The 25,051-nt window shown below is 34.1% G+C and overlaps 1 protein-coding gene across 1 annotated transcript in view; it reads right to left on the bottom strand.

Moving 5' to 3' along the window:
- LOC126755094 (Krueppel-like factor luna) overlaps window positions 1-24,242 on the bottom strand; it is a 373,428-nt gene extending 349,186 nt beyond the window's left edge. The window contains exons 1-2 of the mRNA XM_050467426.1: window positions 21,972-24,242; window positions 7,529-7,951 (exon numbers count right to left, since the gene is read on the bottom strand). Of these exons, the coding sequence (XP_050323383.1) occupies window positions 7,529-7,672 (144 nt within the window). The 5' untranslated portion in view covers window positions 7,673-7,951; window positions 21,972-24,242. The remainder of the gene's footprint in view (window positions 1-7,528; window positions 7,952-21,971) is intronic.
- Between the last annotated feature and the right edge of the window lie 809 nt (window positions 24,243-25,051).

The following is a 25,051-nucleotide window of genomic DNA, read 5'->3' as shown; positions in this document are numbered from 1 at the left end:
TGCCCCTGGGGTATTCATAATGGTATAGGGTACAATGAGCAGTGGATTTGATACCATCACATACTCGCGTGATACAAGTAGGTATGGATGAATCTCACAACAATTTATTTAATTGATTAATAACGACTCTCTAATTTTAAAATGACGACGTAAGACCTTAGTAAAAGCCAAACTAATATTGCACCTCTTATATGTAATATACAATATGGTATTTTGAATCAAAGTGCTTTTTTAAACTAGTAAGAAACTGAAACTTGTGAAATCTGACTTTTATTAGTTTACATCAAGCTGTAAAAATACCACTGTTTAGTGGGGTTGCTTTGTTGGAGAGAAAAATCGTAGTATACTTCGTTAAACGTACATCTTATAGTAGTTGTAAAGCAGTTTAAAACTAGCTTATTTAACTAAGAGTTCAGAGGGTAACAAATAACTAAATTAGGACTACTTTTTTTTAATTTTTTATAGGAACAGAAAATGTAAAAAGACTGAAAAATATTTTCATATTTAATTACTGATAAAAAGTTTTATGTAAAAGTAAGTAAAAATCAAGCTTTTAGCTTCATAAATAAAAAAAAATAAATTCAAATCACCTAGAAATAAAAATTTTTCGAAAGTCCAGCTTGTGGCTGAAATATCTGGGGTGTCATATCTTTGGCTATCCATCCAACACAACACCCTATTAAATATTTACGTACATATTACATATCAGCTTGACTAGCTAAGTTGATGCAGCAATGTATCTGTCCCTATTTCCGTCTGTTGTCTGTGAATGGCAAAATTTCGCACTCATTAACTCGCCACGAAGTTGCTCATTTGTCGGAATCTCCGATATGGAATCACTATAGCATACAAATTTCGATCAATATCTCAACTTCTTGAATGGTAATTTTTTTATTGTATTTACTTCGGTTACACCAAATTTACAAAACCCTCTGTAAATTTGGTGTAACCGAAGTTTTTTGTAGTAATTTTTTTGATTGTTTTATTCTAGTATGGAAATGGAGCCGGTGTTTCAGCAAGTGTGATCCGGTGATCAGTCTTTAAATCTTACCTAACCCAACCTTAAACAAGTACTGAACTTTCCTATAGTTAAAATAAAAATTATTGAATGTGATTCTGCCTTTTCAAGACTTTATTTCGTTGCTTTTGAGTTATTTTAGCTCTTTTATCAGCTTATAATCACTGACCATATGAAAGAACTTCACACGTTATTCAGTTGCGATGCGCTATCACTTTCTATATATTAGCTATCTGTTTGCTTTGAACACATTTACTAAATATTATCAAACTTTTAACGTCAAACCTAAGACTTCTAACGTTGATTCGCTAGTGCTAATTTTATATCGTCAGGCAGCCCCTTATATAACTCCGGCTAATTTCACATGCAAACGAAAATTGCATAAAAATATTGTTAAAATTGAGTTTTCGCCAAAAAACGATTTAAATTTACCGAAAATTTATCGAAATGTACATATATGTATGTATGTGTATGTATATTTATATATGTAGGTAAAATGTTTTCTGTATATGCATATGTATGTACATATGTATAATCGATGGTAAGAGTTTTATACAGAAAAGCTCAATGACTACTCATTAAGCTTCTGAAACTACTTTAATGTCTGCTCGCACTAGATTTCATTATAAACAAAAGTCCAGATACAAAGTTCGCGACATCAATGCGATTCGCGATTTTTTGTTTACATTCGCCAATTGTTATTGCGGTTCCTAAAGCTGATACCAGTTGGCAACGCGAAATCAAATGAGGCCAGCGAAAATAAACACACTTACACTTACATATATAGCGCTAAAAGTATGTTTGTTATAGCAGAACCAACACATTTGTACATCTATTGTATAGATAAATATTATATATATATGCATACATATGTATGTGCTTTTTCGCACTTCTAGATTTTTGCCAAAAAATTCCAAACAATTATGTGTTCTCTTTATTTTTCGGGGTACAAGTCGCGGCAGAACACCTACACATGCATAAACAAAGTGTATTCTTGTGTGCCGCAATAATGTGAGTTAAGTAATTGCTTTAGTGCACAAGCAAACTGAATTAATTGACAAATATAAATATGTATGTACGTGTAGAGTTCTCATATTGAGTTTAGATACATACATATAAAATTAAAGTGCACTTTACTCTTAATTTATATCTGAAATTATTTAACAAAAAAATAATATAGGTTATAAATTTTTTTTATTAAATTTTAATAAAGACAGAAAGGAAAAATGTCAAATATAAACAATGTTTTATAATATGGCAAATATTTATTAAACAAAACAATAAATAATGATTTTGAAGTTGTGAGGTACATAAATAAAAAAATTTGCAAAGTTAAAATATCGAAATACATTTATCAGTCAATGTTATAAAAAATTCTATGTCCACAAAATGGATGAACCATAAAAAACTAAATTCTTTCCCATAGTTTGATATGTCAGTATTATATTCATAATTGTTATAGCTACACATGAACACGAAAGCATTTTTAATTATTTACTATTCTATTCCAGCGAAGTGCCATATCAACCCAGAGTTCAAAGGAATGTTGTTAGAAATAAAAAATTCACGGTCGTTAGGAAAATAATTTTTTATGAAGAAAAGTGAGCATAAAAAATAACAAAAAAATTTTTTTATTTATTGTTTGGTGGTATCAGACTGGTTGTAGCAGCACATACGAATACACATACTCATGTACATACATATGTATGTATGTGCTTATCTATAACGCTGAGAACATATGACTCAGATTAGCACGAGTCACAAAGCAAACTCACTGATACAAACGTAACTAAGCAACACTGAAGTGCAGAAAAGCGAGCTTCCGATATGAATGTTGCAAATATTTTGAAAATATTAAATAATAATAAAAAAAAACTATTACACTTCGTAGCAACATGTTCCAAGGGTATAAAAATAATGGTTGTTTTAGTATATATTTTATATATTAAAAAAAAAAATTAAGAAAAAAAATAAAAATTGAAAATATATATTTTTCTGTTCTAAAGTAAGTGAACTAATTATATAAGTGTTTAAAAAATTTTATATTGGATTTTTATAAGTCTGAAAAATGTTTACAAAATCTTTTTTTTAATTTCAATCCGCGGTCGTGAAGAGGAATGGCAGAAACGTGTGTGAGTTTTTAAGGTTTAGAAAAGCTTTGAGTCCTATAGAGGAAAGTTATATGGCAAAGTTGTATGTAGGTAATGATAAGATCTATAACTTTTGTATTTACACCTTTTTCGAATAACCTCAAAATGGATGTATGCTAAAATTCAACTATACAAGTTTTTTGTTGGTTTTTTTCCTGTACAAAAATATATTCTGTCACGAAATTTGATGTAAACTTCGGTCTAACTGTATTTTTGTAATATTAATAAAAAAAACCTAATTACAAATTAGCATCGAAGAAACACCTAATATATAACCAAAAATTTTCACATCAAAATATCGGATTAAAACAACAAAACTGTAAGCTTTATGTTTGATGAAATCTTTACCTTGATGTAAAATATATATGGTATATATACCAAGTTTTCCAATAGGGATGATGATTTTTAAGTGTCGTTACGGCCATTTCTAATATGTCATGATCTATAGTTACAATGTACTTAGTAATGTTTATAATTTTATAATGGAAGTATACACGCAAGTTCACATATTATTCAACTTTATTATCAAAATAATCGTTCTCCAATGCAACCTTTCGTTCGCTTTTGCCATTTTATGGTCGTAATAATCGTCCACCTGTGCTCGATATTCGTCGAATTGTTGAAAATTTCGGGCGTATACTTTCTTTACATAATGTTCAAGTGTCAATAAAAAAAGAAAAGCTCGAAGTAATGAAAATATTGCTGTCGTTCGGTCAAGTCTTGTTGAAGACTGCAATTTGTCGATTCCAAGAAGTTCTCAAGAGTTCAACCACAACCTGGCGGATTTAGAGAAAATATTAAAATTGTTCTTACTCAAGAACTGAAGTCATTGGACCACCGAAAACGTCGTTAATTGGCTGATTTTTACGACAGAATTATTACCAGAAAAGTCTGAAGGCTCGATTATTTCAAGAAATTGTGGAATGTAATGGTCTCCAAGAAGTTGTGATTTAACGCAATAAGATTACTTTTTGTGAGGTTTTTTGAAATCATTGGTCTTTTGCAACAAACCGGACTCTCTTCAAGCTTTAGAAGACAATGTATTATTTGTGACATACAACTTGACTTAGTGCAAAAAGTACTCAAAAATTGGTTTATCGAATTCGTTCCTGCAAAACAGTCGTGGATGCAATTTGATCAATTTCTCATGCGCATCTCCGTGACGAGTTTCCAGCAGGGATGCCAAGCGTTCTTGTATCTCAAGTACTGCTACACTGCATATGTATGCATACTATGTACATATATGTACTATATAATTATTCACTGCTTTAATAGGGAAAAAACTCCAGTAGCAACAAAAATTGTTCCACGAGAATCACCGCACCGAAACACAAACACATTTTGGTCTTCATATATGTATTTTTATATTTACGCAAACAATTAAATTTTAAAGTGATTGCGCTAGTACAACAACAAAAAAGCACACATTCTGCAAATAGTGGCTTGCTAATTCATTTGCCTTTGCTGCTGCTTATTTTTACCTTTTGCTGATAACACGCAACGCAAACAAAAGTGCCCAAACAAAAAAGAAATGCGAATACAACAAGAGCAAAAGCAAAATGTAAAACAAAACAGAAAAGAGCAGCAATTATCGCATGTTGCCATTGCTCAGAGCGCTTATCAAACTCAGCTGATTGTGACTGCTTGTTACTCTTGTTGTTGTATTATAATTCATTATAGCGCTGAACTTCCCGCGGCACCTCCCCACTCTTCTGCAACAACTTATCGGCAAGCGAAAAGAAACCGGTTATCGCGCAGTAAAAGTGTTATTCGCATTCTTTCGAGGTTATTTATACGCTGCACTCTTGCACATACATACTTATATACATACATATTTCGCCCCACAGTCTCCCGCAGGCACGGGTATTTCTGTACTTCAGATAAACTCAAGCACTTCTATGGAAAAATATGAATAAATCGAAATGCACTGTGCAGGCATTGTGCTGTTGCATGGCTGATAAGCACAATTCAGCGCTTGTGCTCAGTGATAAGCGACGAGTGCCCACATACACACATATGTACATATATATGTATGTATGTATGTATGTCCTGTGTATTAAAGATTGCGATTTCTGCTTGGCCTCAAGACAAAGCTTTGATAAAAACTAAAGTATGAAATAATTGCTGCGTCAATGCGCTTGTGTGGACATGAATTTTAAGTACGAACTGCAGAAGTAGTGATTACTCAATCAGCTGCCGGGGACTCGGCCTTGTTTATGTGCAGACCATGTGAGCACACAGTTCAACTACGCAGAGAAGCTGATTTTTTGCACGCGAAACTATAGTACATATCAACATCAATTAGCCGAAGGTCAAAGGCTGCCACCGCGCCATCTCCGTAAGCGCACACAATATGATAAATATAGATTCTTCTTTTTTAAACGTTCAAAATAGCAACTAAACTTAATGAGGACTTGATTGTTTACGTTTACGAAAAATCTAAGCAAACTTTACTTTTCGGGTATTGTGAGTCATAAACACATCATTCACACTCACTCATTTAATCACTTGGTCATTAAGAAAATTCTATGCCAATTCTTTGGAGCTTCATATAAACTCACGTTCTTATTATGTACACATGTTCTTATGTACATATGTACATATAGAGTATATATATTATATATTGTTTTTCTCCAAGAAATCGCCTATATTGGACCACTGTAGCATATATGTAGCTGAAATTATTTGAAATTATTCAGATTAAACTATGTACTATATATGTATATCTGCCATACAAACTTAACGATCAAACTCAAGGATAAAATAATTTTAGACCATTTTATGCTATAAGGAAAGTTATTAAAGTTTCAGTGTAGCCGAAGTAAACGTGTATGTCTTTTTTAATACAGTAAAAAAGATGTGGAAAATTACAATGATTAGTATTAGCTCATAAAAAATTATTATTTCGAAGAAAAATATTTTCCAGTGCCCTAAAATATCAAAATATACAAAGAAAGCTAATATTAAGATTTGATCGCACTGATTGTAAACACACAAGCTTGCTTAAGGAAATCATTGAATATTGAAGAAATTATCTAAAAGTTTATTGACTGCTGGAAGACAGGTTTTATTTGTATTTCAAGCACATGCTGGATTGTAATTGCTTCCAACTAAGTGGCGTACGAAAGCTACATCTGCGTATTAGAGTGCGTCGAAATGTACAGAAGAACAAAATAAAAATAAAATATAAAAATCTGAAAGAAAAAAGAAGCATCAAATATTACCAAAAACATTAATTCTAAAATCTGATAATAAATTTCTGAAAATAAAAAAGAGAACTAAGTTCACTTTTTTCTTTCAAATCTAATTTAAAAGTAAGTACCTTGTTATATTTATATACTCTCATAGTCTTTACAATTTTACAATGATGTTTTTTCGAGATATTCAGCGTCAATGCCTATAAAAAAACACACAAAAACCAAACACTACAAAAAATAAAACATTTTTCCTACAATACTCTCGTAGTCTTTACAATTTACAATGATGTTTTTTCATTGAAGTATAAAATTCAAAAGAAACAACAAAAGAAATTTGCCTTAAAATAGTCAAACTTCAACCTCTAATATCTTTCAAATGGCTATGTTTACGAAAAATCCTTAGAGACCACGTTGTGAAGCATTTAATTTCCTACAAAAACTATGAAACTGAATATTTTATGAAGCATTTGGAAGCAAGATAAATACTTTTCTTTCTGATGATAAGAAAATAATATAAAACCATTAAGGGCTGGACTTTCACGTTACTATTAAGAGATCTTACAAGGAGACCATTTCGTAGAGGTGTCTGTTAAGCAATTTTCAGAGTACGAAGCGAATAAAGCATTCGTATCTTTGACCCACCCATATATTAAAATACTTAATTCACATAAAATAATCTATGAAATTTTCACTCATAACTATATATTCAAATATATATACAGCACTCTGCCAGAATATTTGAGTTCTCGCATTTATTCTTTAGTTCTTTTAAATATGTGTGTTTTTTTCGCCTTTGTTTACATCTGAACATAGATTTCCATTTAAAAATAGCGCAGACATAAACTATCTGCTAAAACGCGAAATATTTTAATTTCTTTTAAACAAATGCTACAAAATTTGAATTTTCAGGCTGCAACACTATTTGAGTGAAATTGGGGGGAAAAAAATTCTATAAAAAAGCCAACAATTATATTTACATATATCAGATTTTAATTAAAATTTGTGTGGTTCAAAATTTCAAAGAAAAGAGAAACAAATTAGTGTCTAAAATGTTTTTTTATTTATTTTTTGTTATTTATGTTTTCAATTATAGAGACTCTTGTTCTTAGTATGCGATGCCAGAGCAGCACTTAACTAAATGTTTATAAATAGCGCACACCTACCTGTTGCCATTGATCCTCAATAGATGGTTGTGATGAGAAGTAGCCAGTGGTGCAGACGTGCTCCAATTCGCTGAATATATTCCCGCTCGGTAGTATATCCATATTGAGATCCATACTATGAAAATCCAACGACTCCGTTTTCATTGAGATTTTTTACACTTTTGTGAAAAATAATTTTTGAATTTATAAAATTTTGCCGATTTTATTATTATTTTGCAAACTGTATGCACTTTGAGTTCATAAAATTTTCTCACACAACTTTTACACAAGCTAATTTTAATATTAATTTCTTTATTGAATTTTACAACAACTACTGCTATTTTCTATTTTTTATTTTTATGTTAACACTTATTCTTCGCTTCTCTAACGAACTCACTGTACTCTGGTTGACAACGGTTGCGCTTCAGCTATTTCGAAGCGTGCCTGTAAATGAAAAAACAACACAAATAATTTAATAATAATTCAATTCGTGAAAAATTAGTTTAATTTTATTTAGATCATAATTATCAGTAATTTAAAAAATAATAATTTTACACAAATTTGATAAGCATATTTTTATAAAAACTGTTATGGAGTAAATGCATATAAATTAACGATTATTTACATATATCGTTTTTGTCTGTCTATATTTTTTTAATAACGTATTTACTTATACCTATACGAGTATTTACTTTCATAGCATATTTCACGACATACCACGTGATATTTTCTCATTCTCTGTCAAAGCCGAATTTACCCTTCCCGCCAAGCTACAGCCAAACAAAGAAAAGCTTATATTTATACAACTATAAATTCGATTACTCGTTTTACTCATTTCCAAAAAGCAAATATACACACATTTATCATTCTGTAATACACGTTTCTTGTGTATTCTCGGCCATTTGACCATCTGCATTGTTGTTTTTGTTGCATTTTGCTTTTACCATATTTCATTAACCTGGTTTTCCTGCTACTCATATTACCGAATAAACCAACGGCACCGACTAACAACAACAACGGCGAATGCGAAGAAAAACTACAGAGAGAACGGGAAAAATATTTTTAACGTTCGTATGTAAATTGATATGTTTGTATGTATGAGTGTCGATATTCTACCGGGCTATGAAAATTTCGGGTCAGTGAACTTCTGTAAGCGGCGCGAGCTCGCGTTCCCCTTTCTTGGTAGCTGAAAACCGCCAGAATAGTTACCAAAAAAAATTCAAAACAAAGTAATGGAACACACAACAATTATGAATATTCATGCATGTGTTAATGTCGGCGAAGTATCAACGGTATAAATGGGTCAGTTCACATTTTTACGGTTCTATTACATATGTATATAATTATAACCGGTCAAAATCTGATATTATAAATGCATTTAAATACTATTTGCATCATTACATATTATCTGCTGTGTTTTATAAGGAAAAGGCATTTTATGATAATACCCAATTTCAATTTCTTTATCAAAGAAAAAGTAATATTTTTATAATTCTTGCGCATTTTTGTTTATCATCGATTTACTTTTTCCTTTATACGTTTAAACACTTTATCAGCCCAATTTCCTGTTTCCGCGAACGCAAACACTATCACATACATGAGTATGTAAGATGGTTTGGTCATACGAATGCAATACAGAACAAATTTTCTGAATTTTTTTTTGGTAAAATGCACTCCGTAAGTTTTTTGTCGTCTTGATATGCCCGTTACTGGCCTTAATAAGTTATTCCAACAGTTTGTTGCAATCTCATACAAGCAGTATAAAGAAACACATCCCTACCTCTTAACTAAATAATTACTTAATGACTGACTTGCTGAAGTTTCATTATTCTCTCATTATTGTTTTAGTTCCACCATTTAACACCTCAAGCGTGATTCCGCAATTTGAAAACTTTAACGACGCTTTCTCACATATTTTGAATAACGCTTCTTTTAGATTGAGACCTTATTTCCAACGCCGTAGAAAAGCACAATCGATATTTTGCTACACAAACTCGTTATGTCGACTCAAAGCGTTAAGCGTTGAGGAGAATATTGTTCCAAAACCCAGCTCACAGACTCTTTGCAGTAGATACACAGAACTTTTGCTCAGTTCCTTCTAAGGTTTTTCTATTCAATTCAAACTGCTTGAGTACTGCAGATACACACTATTAAAGAATTCAAACCTCACTGTTTTGAATAATTACTTCATTCTGGTCCATTCTCACTTGCGTGCGCTCGTTTCAAAAAAATGTCCTCAAAAATCCTCACCAATGAACTTCTTTTTCTTTTGTTAATATATTTTGCGTTTTTCTTTCACTTTATAGCTTTCCACTCTTCAACAATTATTGTCTTTCACTTCCCCATTCGATATGCATTCAACATTTTATTGGCATTTTCATAAGTTTGACCAGACCTGCCTCTTCTTCTACCTGTCATAGCTTGTAAGTACAATACCCTTCCACTTCTTTTATTTTTTCACTGTGTCAATTATCACCTTTTGTATATTTCCAGCCAATACATTGCTCCCCCTCTAGACCTTTACATCGCACCTCTTCTGTTTTCCGCTGTTTGTTTTTATTTTCTTTTCATTTTTGTTTTGGTCTCGAATTTGTGTGCTGCCTTTACAAGTTTGTGCCACAAACACGTTAAAAAAATATAAAACCAAATTTGATGAAGAGGTAAACGGAAAAATTCAACAAAAACAAATTTCAATACCAGAATAAATAGCTTGTAAGAGTGAAAAGCGATTAAAAGCAAATAAAGAGTTGCTTAAATTTATGTACAGTTGCAAGCTATCGACAAAATAGTAATAACTTCTTATATAGAGGGCGCTGGGTAGGCTATTGAAGCTTCCGCAAGTAATACGGCAAAAGTTTCTCATATTATTAGTTACACAAAGTGTCGTTCTTTGTATATTTTATTTAATACTAGTAATAATATATGAAATTTTAACTGAAGAACCGAAGATAAATAATTAAAAAACTCTAAATGGAGTCAAACAATCCAAAGTGACATTTCGGTCTGATCAAATGATTTCCGATTTGTATGCCAATTATATTATATATGATATATACAAGACCATGTTGTTGACAATGTTGAGATTTCTACAGGTAAAAATAGGTAATTCATTAGACAAAAGATCTATCGCCTACTAAACTCTTGGACAACTCAGCAAAAAATTATGTAGTCCATCCCCCGGTTATAAGGGTTGATCTTCAAATAATTAAACTAAAACTCGGAAATTATTCAAACATGCTATTTATAATGGAAATATTAAGGAATTATATACTCTTGTGTTGGTCGAAAAAAATTAGTGTTTAAAATATATCATTTTTCGGTTAAATATTCCATATTTCGTTAAGATCTGAGCACTAGAAGCAAGGTTGCAGCTATCAACAGCGTGCTTAAACGATTTTAATTTTCTGCTGCTTCCGATATCTACATTTAGTTGTTAAGAGGTTTTAAGTATTTTGAACACCGCATCTGTGTGCAGTGAATGAATCCCAAACTGAAGAGAACCAAACCGCTGGAAATTTTAATTTTAACCAAAAAGTATATGCCGAGAAGTAGTAGGCTGTCTGAAATCTTAATGTTCCAAACACTTTTGACGGTCTCTTAGTTTTATTTTTGCTCTTTTCAAGTTGTATTTTGCCTCGGTCAGTTTTTGCATTTTTCTCTGCGAGTTCAACAAATTTTTCAACTTTCTATGTATATGTACAATAACTGATGGAACAACTGCTTGCTGTAGAATCGAATTTCACAAAAAAAAAAAAATTGCATGACAGTTTCTAAATAAAATCACTGACCATCTTAGCTAAACCTTCCTGAATAGATGACCTTGTATTATTGTTTACTCGCAATTTGTTATTTCAGCGAAAAGAACGGGCCTGGCATTGTTTGCTAGAATTGGCGCATTTTACCTCGCGATCTTAAATTGAAAGCGTTCAAAATACAGCTTGTGCATGAACTGAAACCTCTCGACATTCCAAGCGAAATCGCTTCGCTTTATGGACTCATGAAAAGATCCAAGAAGATCCCAAACTTTTTTTCGTTCAGCGATGAAGCCCATTTCTGGCTCAATGGGTATGTAAACAATCAAAATTGTCGCATTTGGAGAATAAAGAGATTCAAGAGCTGCCATTTCATTCAGAAAAACATAACTGTTAGGTGTGATTTGTGGGTCGGTGGAAACATCGTTGGGCAGGCAATTTCACGTTTTGCGCCAGTCAATTGGCCACAAAGATCCTGTGATATCACAAAGTTAGACCTTTTTCTGTAGAGATATGTAAAATCTAAAGTCTATGCGGACATTCCTGATTCCATTCAGGACTTGGAGCAAAACATCACGTTTGTCATTCGCCAGTTACCACACGAAATGCTCGAACGAATCATCGAATATTATACTAAACGGATGGACCATCTGAGGCAGCCAGTCAATATTTGAGAGAGATAATCTTAAAAAAATTAATGCCAAGGGAAGTCCTTTCGAATGATAATAAACATTCCCCAATAAATTTGAAGTCTGTGTTTATTTTAGGGGAAACTCGAAATGGATCACCCTTTACTTGGTTTTGTTATTCTTTGGAAATAATATGTATTTTAATAATTTTTTTTTCTGAAAAGTACAAGTTTCTAAGAAGCTATAAACACAAAAATAAGGAAAATGTTTAGAAAAATTTGTATGAAAAGAAATATGAAAAATGAAAACTATATTTTAGTTATATCTCTCTCAGACTTGTGTATCGATAAAAGCTTGAAAATCTTGTTTAAGCATTTTTTTATGAGCCGAGTCGTCATCCAATGTTCTGCATTTCATATATTATTTAAATTTGCATTAATATTTTTGTTCTTCTTTGCTTCTCGTTTCATATGAATTCCCAATAGAGCAGAACGTGCATTTGTATATATGTACATATGGTACACACTTATGTGCATTCATATATGCATACATACATACATATAGTAATATGTAGGAACGAGTGTATGGGAATGTGTTTATTTGAGAGGCATTAACATCCGGCTTTGCTTGTGCGCTTGTGTTCCTCAGCGTACGCACAACATTACAAAAATTGCGTTTCTGCCTTTACACCGCTTCACTTCACTGTCGACTAAGTACACCCCTCACCTGTGTGCCTCTTTACACATATTTCTGTTTTATATTTTTCAACTTTGACTTCGCTGCATCACCTTGCTACTGGTTTGTTTGTGTAAACAGCGACACGAGCTGGTATGCGTGTGTATTTGTTGTGTACAGGGTTTTTTTGTTGTTTATAGGGTGTAGGTGCATTATAATGCGTTGCCTTTTGCTTTGATGCTATTAATGCGCTTTTGTTGCTTTTGTTTTTGTTTTGACTCTCTTGTGCTGACGTTTGGCTTGTTACGAACACTCTCTCATTGCTGTCTTCCAACACTTTTATCACTTTTCATGTGCTTCTCTGTTTCTTTTATAGGCTTATACATATGTACATATGTATGTATCTAATATGTGTGTATGTGTTGATGTACATATATGTATTATATAAAAGTGGTATGAACGCGGCTCCGATGTTGCTTCACACTACCTTTTGTTGTTTATTTGCTTTTGTTCTGCCTTTGTGGCAAGTTTGTTGTATTGAAATTCATAGCTGCCACATGCAACAGTAGTCGCCACAACCAACCAGCCAGCAACTTTTCCATATATAACAACAAGCTTTGACAACATACAATTAAAAAAGCGAAAACAATGCTAATATCAAACACAACAAAAACAGCAAACAACTGGTCGCTGGTGTGTGCAACACGCAATAGCGGAAAATTCTATTTCACTTGCGTCGCATTATGACTTTTTATTCAGTTGCTTTTCTCACATGTCTGCCCATATTTACACGCATGTGCTTTTCTCGTGGCAAATTTCGTTGTTGTTGTTGTTTGGTTTACTTTCAGCATCTTCCTGCACTGCCTCGCTCACCGTAATCCGCCGCCGCTTCGGCACCGATTTATTACAATAAACAAGGTCGACGTTGCATGCCATGATCTTGATTTGCCACAGTTTCCTCTCTCCAACGGCCATTTACACTCACCTCGATTGTCTCTCCGCTTTCCCCTTCATATGCTCTTGCAACTACCACAAATCTGTGTTAGCACGTACAAATACTGGCATTAGTGACGCGGCATCTTCAACGAATTGTTTACACTCGTGTTGTCTGCTGGTTGCATGCAACAAAACTAGCGGTACATGCCCCACATACATGAAACACAACGTAGCACACACTCAAAACAAAAATAAATTTGTATTTTTCTCAATTTCACATTCCAATGTGCAACATAATTTTCTCACGATGTTTCTGCTCTTCCACGCTTTGTCGCACGTTGCCGGCAAGCGATGTGCTTTTCTTTTCGCATCCGCTCATTTAAATGCGGCGCATTTTCCTATCCATTCATTAGCTTTGGTGCATCAAATTCGATTTTCCGGACTTACCGTTGCTTTTAAGAACTCCAATTGATGCCGTCACACTACTTGCCGCATATTTGTCGCATGGACGCATTAGCACGCATTTATAGGCATTTCCTTTTTTGCACATTTCTGCCACTTCAGCGATTTCCATGTGCGACTATGCCAAAGTGTGTGGCATCAAGTAATACGCGTGTTGCATGCCGCAAAAAGTAGCGGGAAACTCGAATTTTCGCAATGTTGATGAAAGCGAAAAAGTCGAAATGCGTGGCACTACAGTAACGCACATGCAACATGAAGGCACACAGCCGCCTTGTGGCAATGTCATTTGTGTGCGCGTTGCATATACGAAAGTACGACTATATTGTTGTTATTAGTCATGCGTTTAGCATGCATCTACTTGTATCATGTGCAACATATTAGTGGCCATTGTTAGATGCTGCTCGTGTAACGAAGGGGAGACTTTTTCAGATTTTCAAATTGACAGTACCCAAGCAGCATGCAACCGTACTCTGTGGCATTGAAGCGAACTTAATGAAATTGTTGCCGTTGCTTGTGCAACAAATCAGCAGAACAAATGAGGTTGTGAACTGAAACAATGAAGTGGCAAGGAAATAATTGAAGGACAGGGATCCTGCGCTTTTATGATTTGTTGAAGAAACTTCAAGTTATGAGAAATAAAGTCATGGAAATGTCTGTATATAGTATATCTATAAGTAAACAAAACGAGTATTTTTTAAGCTTAAATATACGTATGTATGCATATGTGGCAAGATTCTCTTATTAAGCTAATCAAGTACAAATTCCATTTCAACTTTTTAAATGTCTGCATAACTATTAATTAAATCGAATAAGACAGTGAATTCCATTTGCAAAAATCTTATTAGAGAAATGCCTATGTAATCACAATTATATGATGTAATTTATGTTGCAATTATAAATATGTAATGTTTGAGAGACATGATTTATGCCCGTTGTTGGACCAATTTACTAACGACAAGGACTTCATATGATCATCGATTCGTCATCACTCCACTCTGCTCGCTGTTTTTTGCGCTGTTCACCTACATAAGTACATACATATGTATATTTGTCCATTGATACCATTTCTTAGTAACAATGCACAATCAACGAGTGATATATACATAATAACACTTTTTTAGACTTAAAAGATGGCTTTTTAGGAGTAAGCGTGGCTCAAACATGATCTTCATATTTTTAATGAGAAATATTCTTTAATAAAATCTTAAGCTGACAAGGTAAAACTTTTTTAAAAAACCATAACTTTTACATAATCTGTTGGAAAGAGTTATTCTGCGTTGGATTTCGAGACAGACATTATTGTTGGTGTTAATATTGTTTCCAAGATTGACGAAAGTGTCTACGACTTCGAAGTTATGATTGTCAACAGTGGCGTGGGAGCAAAGTCGCGAGTGTGTCGACGGTTTGTTTGATTGAGAGGTTCGCTTTACGGAGAATGGAGTGTATAGAAGTTTACGCAAGTGAAGAAAGTTCTCTCAGCCCCATTCACTTGGTAGTGGCCAGAAACGATTATTTTCACATATGGCTCAAGCAGCTCATGACTTCCGATCTTAAACCAAGTATTCTCTGTGTAGCCTAAGAACATCCGTTTGAAGGAGAACTAAAGTGAGAAGGCAGCCATCCAACCACAGTGTTGTGCGCTGGATTTGGGACCCGCCACGTAAAAAACGCCTTCAAGGAAAAAGAAATTACAGCCTCGGACGAGAGACCCCTCTTTTAGATAAAGGAGCTCTTACTTGTAGTTTTATTAAAAAAAAATTTTTTTCACGTTCTTTTCACATCTTAGCTGTATATATAAAAATATTTTGGCTATAGGCTGAATTGGAATAAAGTTACATAGTAGTTACGATCCTATCCGATTAGTGCTGGAAGTCATTGAAGATGGTGAAAAGTAAAAAAAAATCGTGTAAGGACAAAACTTATTGGAAATTGAAAATAAATTAACAAAAAAACGAAAACTAGTTTACGTGGGGAAGAGAATGGAGTGGTTGAATTTTTAAGGGCCCAAACAGTTTATCTCGATTTCCGGCAAAATTGCAAGTCCTAAGGAGAAAAGTGTAAGTTGTATGCAATAAAAGATCTATAACTATTTTGTTAATATTTTTTCACTTAACCTAAAATTTATGTTAAAAATAAAAAAAACAAGTTTTTGGATTCTTATATTTGTCTTTTGCAAATACGTTTTTGCTTTCACAAAATGTCTGTTTTTTAAAAAAGTCGGTCGGTCGGGCCTCCACTCCGTTGGAAGGACCAGATGGAGAAGGACCTGGCTACACTTTGAATCTCCAATTGGTGCCAAACAGCGAAAAGGAAGAACGACTGGCGCACGGTTGGCTATAACTTGGCTATAACCGGGTAAGCGGAGTCTACACCAATAAAGCCAAGCAATTTTTGATTAAACACATAAAAGATCTTTGCCTTTCAAGTCTCGACAAATTCTTTCTTACTCATATAAAACCACATCAATAAATATCGAAAACATGTTTTATGGCCGTTGCTATTTCCAAACTATCATTGTATATTCTAGATAAAATGCGTTCGATTCACTACTTCGTAATCTTTGGATCTTCAGACGCAATATTACCAAAAAGTGTGTGTATTTTGCAGCCATTTCGAAAATTCAGTATCTTTTTGCAGCCACATCAACAATCAATTCATGAATTTTTGTTTTTTCTTCATTCATGACCTATCGGTTAATGTAACCACTTGGAAAAGTTGTGTTGCTATATGGAATAAACTCTTGAAAATTAGCGCAAAATGCCATAAAACACGCGCACACATACGAGCATGGCTATTTTCGTTATAATGCTTGCCACTTACAGTAATTTTTCAATCACTTCACCGGCTGCGTTCAAGCAATTACCGCCAAACCGCTCGCCTATTCAAATATTCGGCAAATCAAATGTGAACTCTTTGGATGCTTTATGCTTATCCGCTGACGCAGAACATCCATCAGTCAAATACTTTGGTTTGTTTATATACATACATACTAAATATATATGTAGTATATATGCGATGTATTTGAGCAAAAGAATAACATAGCAAATTGTATACACATGCTCAGCGCTAATTTTCAAGCCACATATACGCATGTACATACATGCACACATAAGTAAATACAAACATGCATTCGCACAATCACATACACAAAAACACGCATTAATGAACGATTTTTAACTTTTTTCTGAATATTTCGTACCCCACTCAATCAGCGACGGCGCAGAGTCACCGCTGTGCCGATCGCTATAAGAAACTAGTTTCGCTTTTGCCTTCTTTGGCTTGTTGTTGCTGCGCTTTTTTGCCGCTGCTGGTCTTCATTTTTATCTAAACAATTTTCCAGTTTCAATTTCAAGTGGTTCTTATTAGTCAGCTACTGTTTTTGTTATTGCTTGTGGAATCTATTAGCATAATCGTTGCGCATGCATGAAAGTATGTACATAGAACCACGAATGTGTGTTTATAGGATCGAAAACGTAACAAGCAATCTGAGCTAAAATTATACGTTAGGCGCTAAAAAAGAGGAGGCCACATAACAAGAAGATACAGTTTCCTCATTTCAATTTACTTTTGTTTTTTGCACTGGGTTAGGGTGGGTTAGGTTCCATGGCTGATTCGCAAAATGCTGATCGCATTTGGATTGCTAGATAGAAGCAAAAGAAGAATTCCTGTAATTAGAGCTCATCAGTAGACAAAGCGTTAATTTGTTTGGAGTTTTATTTACATTTTTGTGCTAAAATTTTCAAAACTTTTAAAATTCACTTAGCCGTTCATTAATTTACAGTATTTAATACGTTACGAAATAGAATATTATAAGAGCATTCATTTATTTAGCACAACACCAAGTCATGCTTACATACTCAGCGATAATATAAGCGAAGTATGATTAATAGGTTATCAAAGTTATATGTTATGACGATATGAATCATAAGGGTTCTCTTCATAAGACGAACATTTTCGAATTTTGCTTATTCTTTTATCATAAATTTACATACATACATACATATGTATGTGCATATGTGGTGTTGATTAATAAGTAGGATCGGGGATACAACCAAGTGCAAAAAAGACAAAAATAATAATAAATACAGTTGGTCAAAGTGTCTTGAGGATCGGATCGTCATAGATTTATGGACCATGTATTTTAAACCGAAGTTTTTTTAATTTCCTTACATTATAATTTAAAATTAAAATTTTCATTGAAGTTCTGTTTCAAAAACGCGCTTTCGGTTATGTTCATTTAAAACTATTAACATTTAATGTTGCTTTATTCGTAGACTTTGTGATACTGTGCCCTCCAAACTCTAATTATTTACGATAAAATACGAAAATTCGCAAATTTGCGCAAGCTGTTATCTAACAATTAGTTGCGCAAAGCTTTTATGTCGCGCAAATTCCCATTGGGGAAATGGCGTTGCCACCTAAATCGCATTGGCAAAAATTGGAAGAAAATTTAAGAATTTTTATGGACCTTTGGTAATCTTGAGCGATTATTAACAGATGGACTAAAAATTATGTAGCAAAAATAGTAGATTATATAATTTTCTTTATAAAATATAATATTTGAACATATTTTTAAGATTGGTATATAAAGAAAACAATCTACTAAGAATTGTGTAAAAATAGCTTCTGACTGTTAAGAACCCAACTGAAACAAATTCTGCCAAAAGTTTAACCAATAATTGTTTAAAATGAATTTCTTCTTTCAAAAACAAAACTAGAAGCTATTCCTCAAAAATATGTTTCCTTTCTTATATATGATTCTTTTTTATGACTTGCTTAAAACACTCACTAAAATGCGTAGGATTTTTTACTTTTACATACTTTCAGTGAAAAGTGGCTGTGAAATAATATTTAAGTGGCAACACTGTACACAAAAAGAAACAGACATAAAACAAGCGCTGTTATAGCCGTAAGTTGACAATGGACTTTGGGCAATTTAACGCATTAAGCACATAGCATGTACTATATGTAAGTATGTATATATGTATGTACGTACATACTTATGTATATAATAGTATGTATGTATACCGCTTTATGTGCGCCAAAAGATATCAAGCTAATTGTTCAAGAAAAAGTGAAACAAAAGAACGCCAACAATTTCAACTTTGTCATATAAAAATAAACGTTACGGCACACTTCTTAAGACTGCGTCTTTTTCGTGCTTTACTTATGGCCTTAACTTTGTCCCCATAACTTACGTAAAAATCGAAAGCAAAATAAAAAGTACAAAATGGATGAAAAAACACGAAATTCAGTTCTCACTTTTATTGCCTGATTCACAGCAACAAGCACTCACATGTTGTTGTTGTTGCACTGCTTTATTTATTATGAGATGACGCAGGCATTTTATTTGGTTTTATTTTATTTTATTTTTTTGTTTGTGTAGATGTGCAAATAAAAGTGGAGCATGAAATGTGTCCAACGGTGTCAGCTGTGGTTAAAGGCAAAAATCAAATCGCCATAAAGCAGAACAGATTTGTTCTTGCTGCAACAACAAAAAAGATATGATCGTATTCGCGAAAATAAAGAAAACAGAGCACCGAACACAAACAAAAGCAAAAACATCTTGTGTGACCATATCGAATGGGTGTAATGAGTGGCAGAGGTTTGTTGTGAACACAGTAGCTGCAGTAGGCGCCGAGTGGGCGCCACTTGCCACACGCCACATGTGGACACTCTGACTTGTTGAATTCGCTGGAAACACAAGTGAGTAAGAACGCTCACATAGTGAGCTGCAAGCAATTTGATTTTTATTATAACTACACTGATCTGCTGGTTTTACGGCCAAACGCTTAGTTCACGGTATTTTTTCTGCCTCACACACAATGTTTACGGTATATGCGTCAAAGCCAATTTTGTGGTTTTATTTTAATTTTATTTTTATTATAAAACAGCTGCTGTGCTGACTGTCAAACAGTTGTGTGCATTACTGGCAGCGCGTTTAATAAAATTGATTATTATAATTGTTTTGAAAATGGCGTTAAGTGCATGATTCATGATATCAAGTTAGCCAACAGGTAAAAGTAAGAACATCAATGCTGGTTGTTGTCTTCTGGTTTTTGGTTGTGTGTACTCAATTTTCGTTGAACTGCATAACCGCTAATGTTGACTTATGCCACTTTTAGTTGTTACTGCTGCAAGTGTGTTAGAGTGCTGTTTAAATATTTGGCAGCAAAGCTCAAATTTATGCAGGATTTCGGAAAATGAAAGGTAAAGAATTGGAAAACATTTTATGTATTTAGTAGATCTGAATTCAAAGTGTACAAAATATTAAATGACTGCGCTCAATGTCTCTACTTTTGCTGACTAAATTTATGTGTTTTCAAGTTGACTTAATTAAGATCATCTGAAAAAATATTTAGTATCAACTTATAAAAATGTAACCTCCAAGAAAATTACTAAAATTAGGTTGTTAATAGACTTTATAATTTTAATTTAATTATATTACAGCAGGAAAGTATGAAAGTAAATATTCTTCGAAATTTTTTTATGAAGTTTTTGAAGAGATCCAGTTTGGCAAGGCATACTAATACAATCATTCTTAAAAAACAAAAAAATAAAATACACACCTTTTCCTTCATTGCATACAAAAACCAAAACTCACAAACTACTGTAGATATAATAATAATTGATAATATTAAGAGAGAGTAAAGCAAAATGTTGGTAAATGTCGTAGGTCGCCGATATTCTTTACAATCGGTCGGGTGGAAGACACACCTTTTCCGCCTGGATCGCGTTCGAGGTCGATCTAAACGCTATGCTATGCTATCGGTTCGGCACCCGGCCGCAGTGCGACTACAAACTGAATTGAATTTTTCAATCCTACCTGCCTTTAGGTTTAAACCACAGCCACCACGAATATCTCTAAAGGGCCAAACGCAATGAGCAGATTGGAGCGAACTCCAAGGTCTAACTGCTCCCCGTGGTACCAGATTGCAGTCTCCGGTCAGAACTTGTAGCCTTTGCTACTACCAATTGAGCACCTAACAACTCAATGACAGAGGACATTTGTCGCTTGAACTTCAAATGTCTTTTCATATATCATTCAAAGTCTATAATATCAGTTCAAGCTGAGTCTTATAGCACTATTTCTGACAAAGACTATACTGAAATTTTGAGGCAAGTCAAAAACAGACATGGTGGATATTGGATTTTAGGCACATCCTTACGCCCGACATACCCTACTGCGCATACCCACCGCAAAGTCTACCCCCTAATCGGCATAACAAGCTGAGTCCATCCGTTTTTGAGATATCGAACTGAAATTTCGCTTACATTCTTTTCTCCTCAAAAAATGCTCATTTCTCAAAACCACCGATGTCGGAGTACTGCAGCATATAGCTGCCATGCAAACTGAACGATCCCAATCAAATGCTTGTACGGAAAGCTTTTTCATTTGACGAGATAACTACATATAAGGCAATAGCTCAATCACAGAAAAAATTGTTAAAATTTGACCATTTTTGCATATAGTTCGACGATTGCAATTATATAAAGAATCTTTTATAATTGTGAAGAGCAGTTTGCTTTGGTGCAATCGAAGATAACGTTTGTTTTACTAATTAAGCTGCGATTGGCTTACGATACCTAATAATTAAATCTCAAAAAATAGTAGTTAACTTCAACAGCAACAGGTTTTTAATAAGTTAGGAAAATCTAAAGATTTTTGCAAAAAAAAATCAATTGAAAAAAGAAAAAGAAAAATTTAAAAAATGTTTATCAGCTGAGGAACTCTAATTTCTCTATATTTTCAAAGCAAACAGCTGTTTCAGGCTTTTGTTTATCTATCGATGCACTTTTCTGAGGTTTATTAAATCTCGTATCATTTTTACAATTTAAAAAAGTTTTGATGCCATGACTTGTTGAATATTTACATAGAAGGCAACGATGCATTCTAAGTTCTTCAATATCTTCACAATTTTATTAATAATTGATTAATGTGCTTACAATATTTATAAATTAGACATAATTTTAAGTTAAATACTGCAATGGTTCGGTGTAATTACTTACACGCTGTTGTTGTTGTTGAGTTGAAAAAAAATCCAACTAATAATTGCCAACCGCAAAAATTCTAAATAAATTATTTCAAAAGCTGACGCATAATTTCTCCTTTATGAAGTAGGTATGTGTGTTTGTGAGTTTCGCGTTTGTGGCCACTGAATTTTATTTCATTTCTTTATGCTATTTCTATTTTAATTTTTGATATTCGCATTTCAATTTTGACGCTTTTAATTTTTGTTGCCGTTTTTGCTCACGATTTTTTTCTTATGTTTTGTTTTTAATTAAAATTTCAGCTAAAATTAATAAAGCACCAATCAAACATTTGCGCCGCTCAAACGAACACGCGCATACACACACATACATAAGTGCGCGTTTGCATTAATAATGCGAAAATGAAGCGAAGTATAATATGTAGGCGTCTAGACAGCGGAATGAAATTGTATTAAAATTTATTGTTGACACATGCTCCACAATTTCGCTTATAACGGTTAATATTTACACTGTTGAGCACTTTCTAAAAATTAAGACGAATTATGGTAAATTTTTAAAAATTGTGCAAAATTTGATTTTGATTCTTTTTACACTGCAATTTAAATGATTCGCAGAACATGTTTGATAACTTAAGAGATTTTTTAATTTAACTTTTTTTGCGGGCCAACAGCGGTAATATTTCCAAAAATAGGTTGCAATGCAAGTAGTCCCTTAATTCATTTCTTTTGGATTTGTTTTTATCTTATTTTTTATTGTTATTATATACGTAGTTTTTTCAGAAGCACACACACACTTGCTTACACAGATATCTGCACTTTATTCTAGCTGTGTGCGTTGAGCAACTTCTGTATTTGACTTGCACACCTTTCTTTTGTAATTATTTGTATTTGTTTTTGTTTTTGTTTTTGCCATACATTTGATTCAATGTTTTCTCTAGCGCACTTTCTTGTTGTTACTTGCACTTGCTGTCACTGCTACCGGCGCTTATCACCGCATATCACCTGCCGGCGCACACATACGCACACAAGACGTTGGCAGCACACTGTTTAGTACTTTTGTTTTTGTTGTGCACTTTTAAATTTCTTATATTTTATTTACTTTTTCTTTATGCCTCGCAGTAGCTGCTTGTGCGTGTGTACGTTGTTTGCTTTTTGTTTGTTGTTGTTGCTGTTTTTTTTTGCATACGCCGCTATCAGTCTATTGACGTGCTTGCTGGCTCCGGCACTGTTGATATTAACTCGATTAGAGACTGTTTGCTTTTGCTGCTTCAGGCAGTAAGAAGAATTTTCTTGCAAACATAGGCGCTTCCATACACAGCCATATGTCGCGCCTGTGTATGTGTGTGTGCTTTGAATCAAAAGCTCCAAGTTGTGCGCTTGCACTGAATCTACGTACTTTATTATTGCCGGCTCGTAGCTGGAAAATATTTTTATGTGACTTTACATTAAAACTGGTTGGCCCATTAAATGACTGCGCTCAACACTGCACTCACGCTTACCGGCGTCTGGCTTTATTACACATGAACTTCTTCACCACCGCACTCGCTCGGTTATCTAATGGCACTCTTTTATTTTTTACGAAACACGCATGAAATTCGCTAGTTTCTTTTAAGCACTTTCTTATTTTTATTTTCGCTAACCTTCAATTCTCGGTCTAACCGGCTTTTACTGCATGCGGAAACTAGATGCCGAAACGTCTGACTGTATCTCGTTGCTCTTGACTTGGCCCAAAAGCGTACGCATGCATCACGCGCTGTTCGCTTTGTCTGACTTTGCTGTTGTTGCTATTGCTATTGCTGTCGCTGCTGCGGCGACTGCTACTACTACCACTTTACGGTGTACGGTCTGCGGGCTTAAATGCGCCCGTGTGTAGCTACCGACTGTTTACACTGCAATTATAGACGCTCACTAACGAACAATTTGCCGCTGATTTACGCTTTTTTGCGATTTCTTTAATTTCCACACTTGCTTTTTTCACTCTCTTTAGCTTTTAGCGCAGCTCTTTACGTTAGTAACTAGTGGTTTTTGCACTTTTTAAGCAACGAACGTACGCTTGTTGTACATTAGGACGTTGCCACACAAAGGCGACAACGATTGACGCTGCTGACGATACGACGGCTATGTTGACGACGACGATGGCGACGACTATTACTTTTGCTGTTGCTGTTGCTGCCGCGACGACAACGATTGGCAACGTTTTGCACTTACGGCGTTTGTAAACGGCGACGATAACAATATTTGCTGCGCGCGATTTGAAACACGACAACGACGACGCTTATGTTGCATGTTAGCCGGCATAAACAAGACTAAATGCGGCAAAAGTGCGACGAGAGCGAGATGGTCTGCGAATTGTTGGAGACGAATGAGCAGCACCAATACCAATAGAGAAACGTCAGTACGAAAGGCACAACACACACGCGTACCTCGTAGCGGCCATAATATGCTGGAGAATCACACGAAAATTGTGCCCGATAGTGGTGGTGCAAACGAGAGTTGCTTGACGTGAGGAGAGTCAGCAGAGTTAGAATTGTAGCCAGCGCTAGTGACTGCAAGCATACATATAGGGAGCAACAAAAATTTACGAAAACACCACATACACAGACACACAATCAAAATATTGTAATTCATTTGTGTTCACAGCGCATACTTCGAAAATTCGAACTTCCGTTGCGATTGCTCACGCTTGCTGTTTGTTTATTCTGAGCACACGCGAGTTTGCTCGCATCTACTGCATACCTTTTACTGGCATGCTCTTCAACCGGTATTTATGTGAGTAGTTGAGCGCCATTGTTTGGTAACTTCGAATTCTAATTTGATTTTGCATACACATACAGTTCTGCTCTCTGAGTACTTTCTCTCCCGTATGTGAAAATATTTCGAACTTCGTTGTGCATAAGCGAGCCCACTAGATGGTTTCGGTAAACAACCGCTCCAAGTCAAATATCGTTTATTATTTAGTAGCCGCTAAAAGCTCTTACTACTTGCAATATGTTTTTCAACGCTTGACAGATACATAGAATATAGCTATCCAGTCTCGAGTAATTAAAGTCTTTGAAATATCGTATTTCAAATAAAAAACGTTGCTCAGAGAGAGAGCAA

This window comes from Bactrocera neohumeralis, chromosome 4 (genome assembly GCF_024586455.1).
Source record: "Bactrocera neohumeralis isolate Rockhampton chromosome 4, APGP_CSIRO_Bneo_wtdbg2-racon-allhic-juicebox.fasta_v2, whole genome shotgun sequence".
Classification (NCBI taxonomy): domain Eukaryota; kingdom Metazoa; phylum Arthropoda; class Insecta; order Diptera; family Tephritidae; genus Bactrocera; species Bactrocera neohumeralis.
The sequence above is the reverse complement of the archived record's forward strand: the minus strand, read 5'-3'. Positions and strand labels throughout refer to the sequence as shown.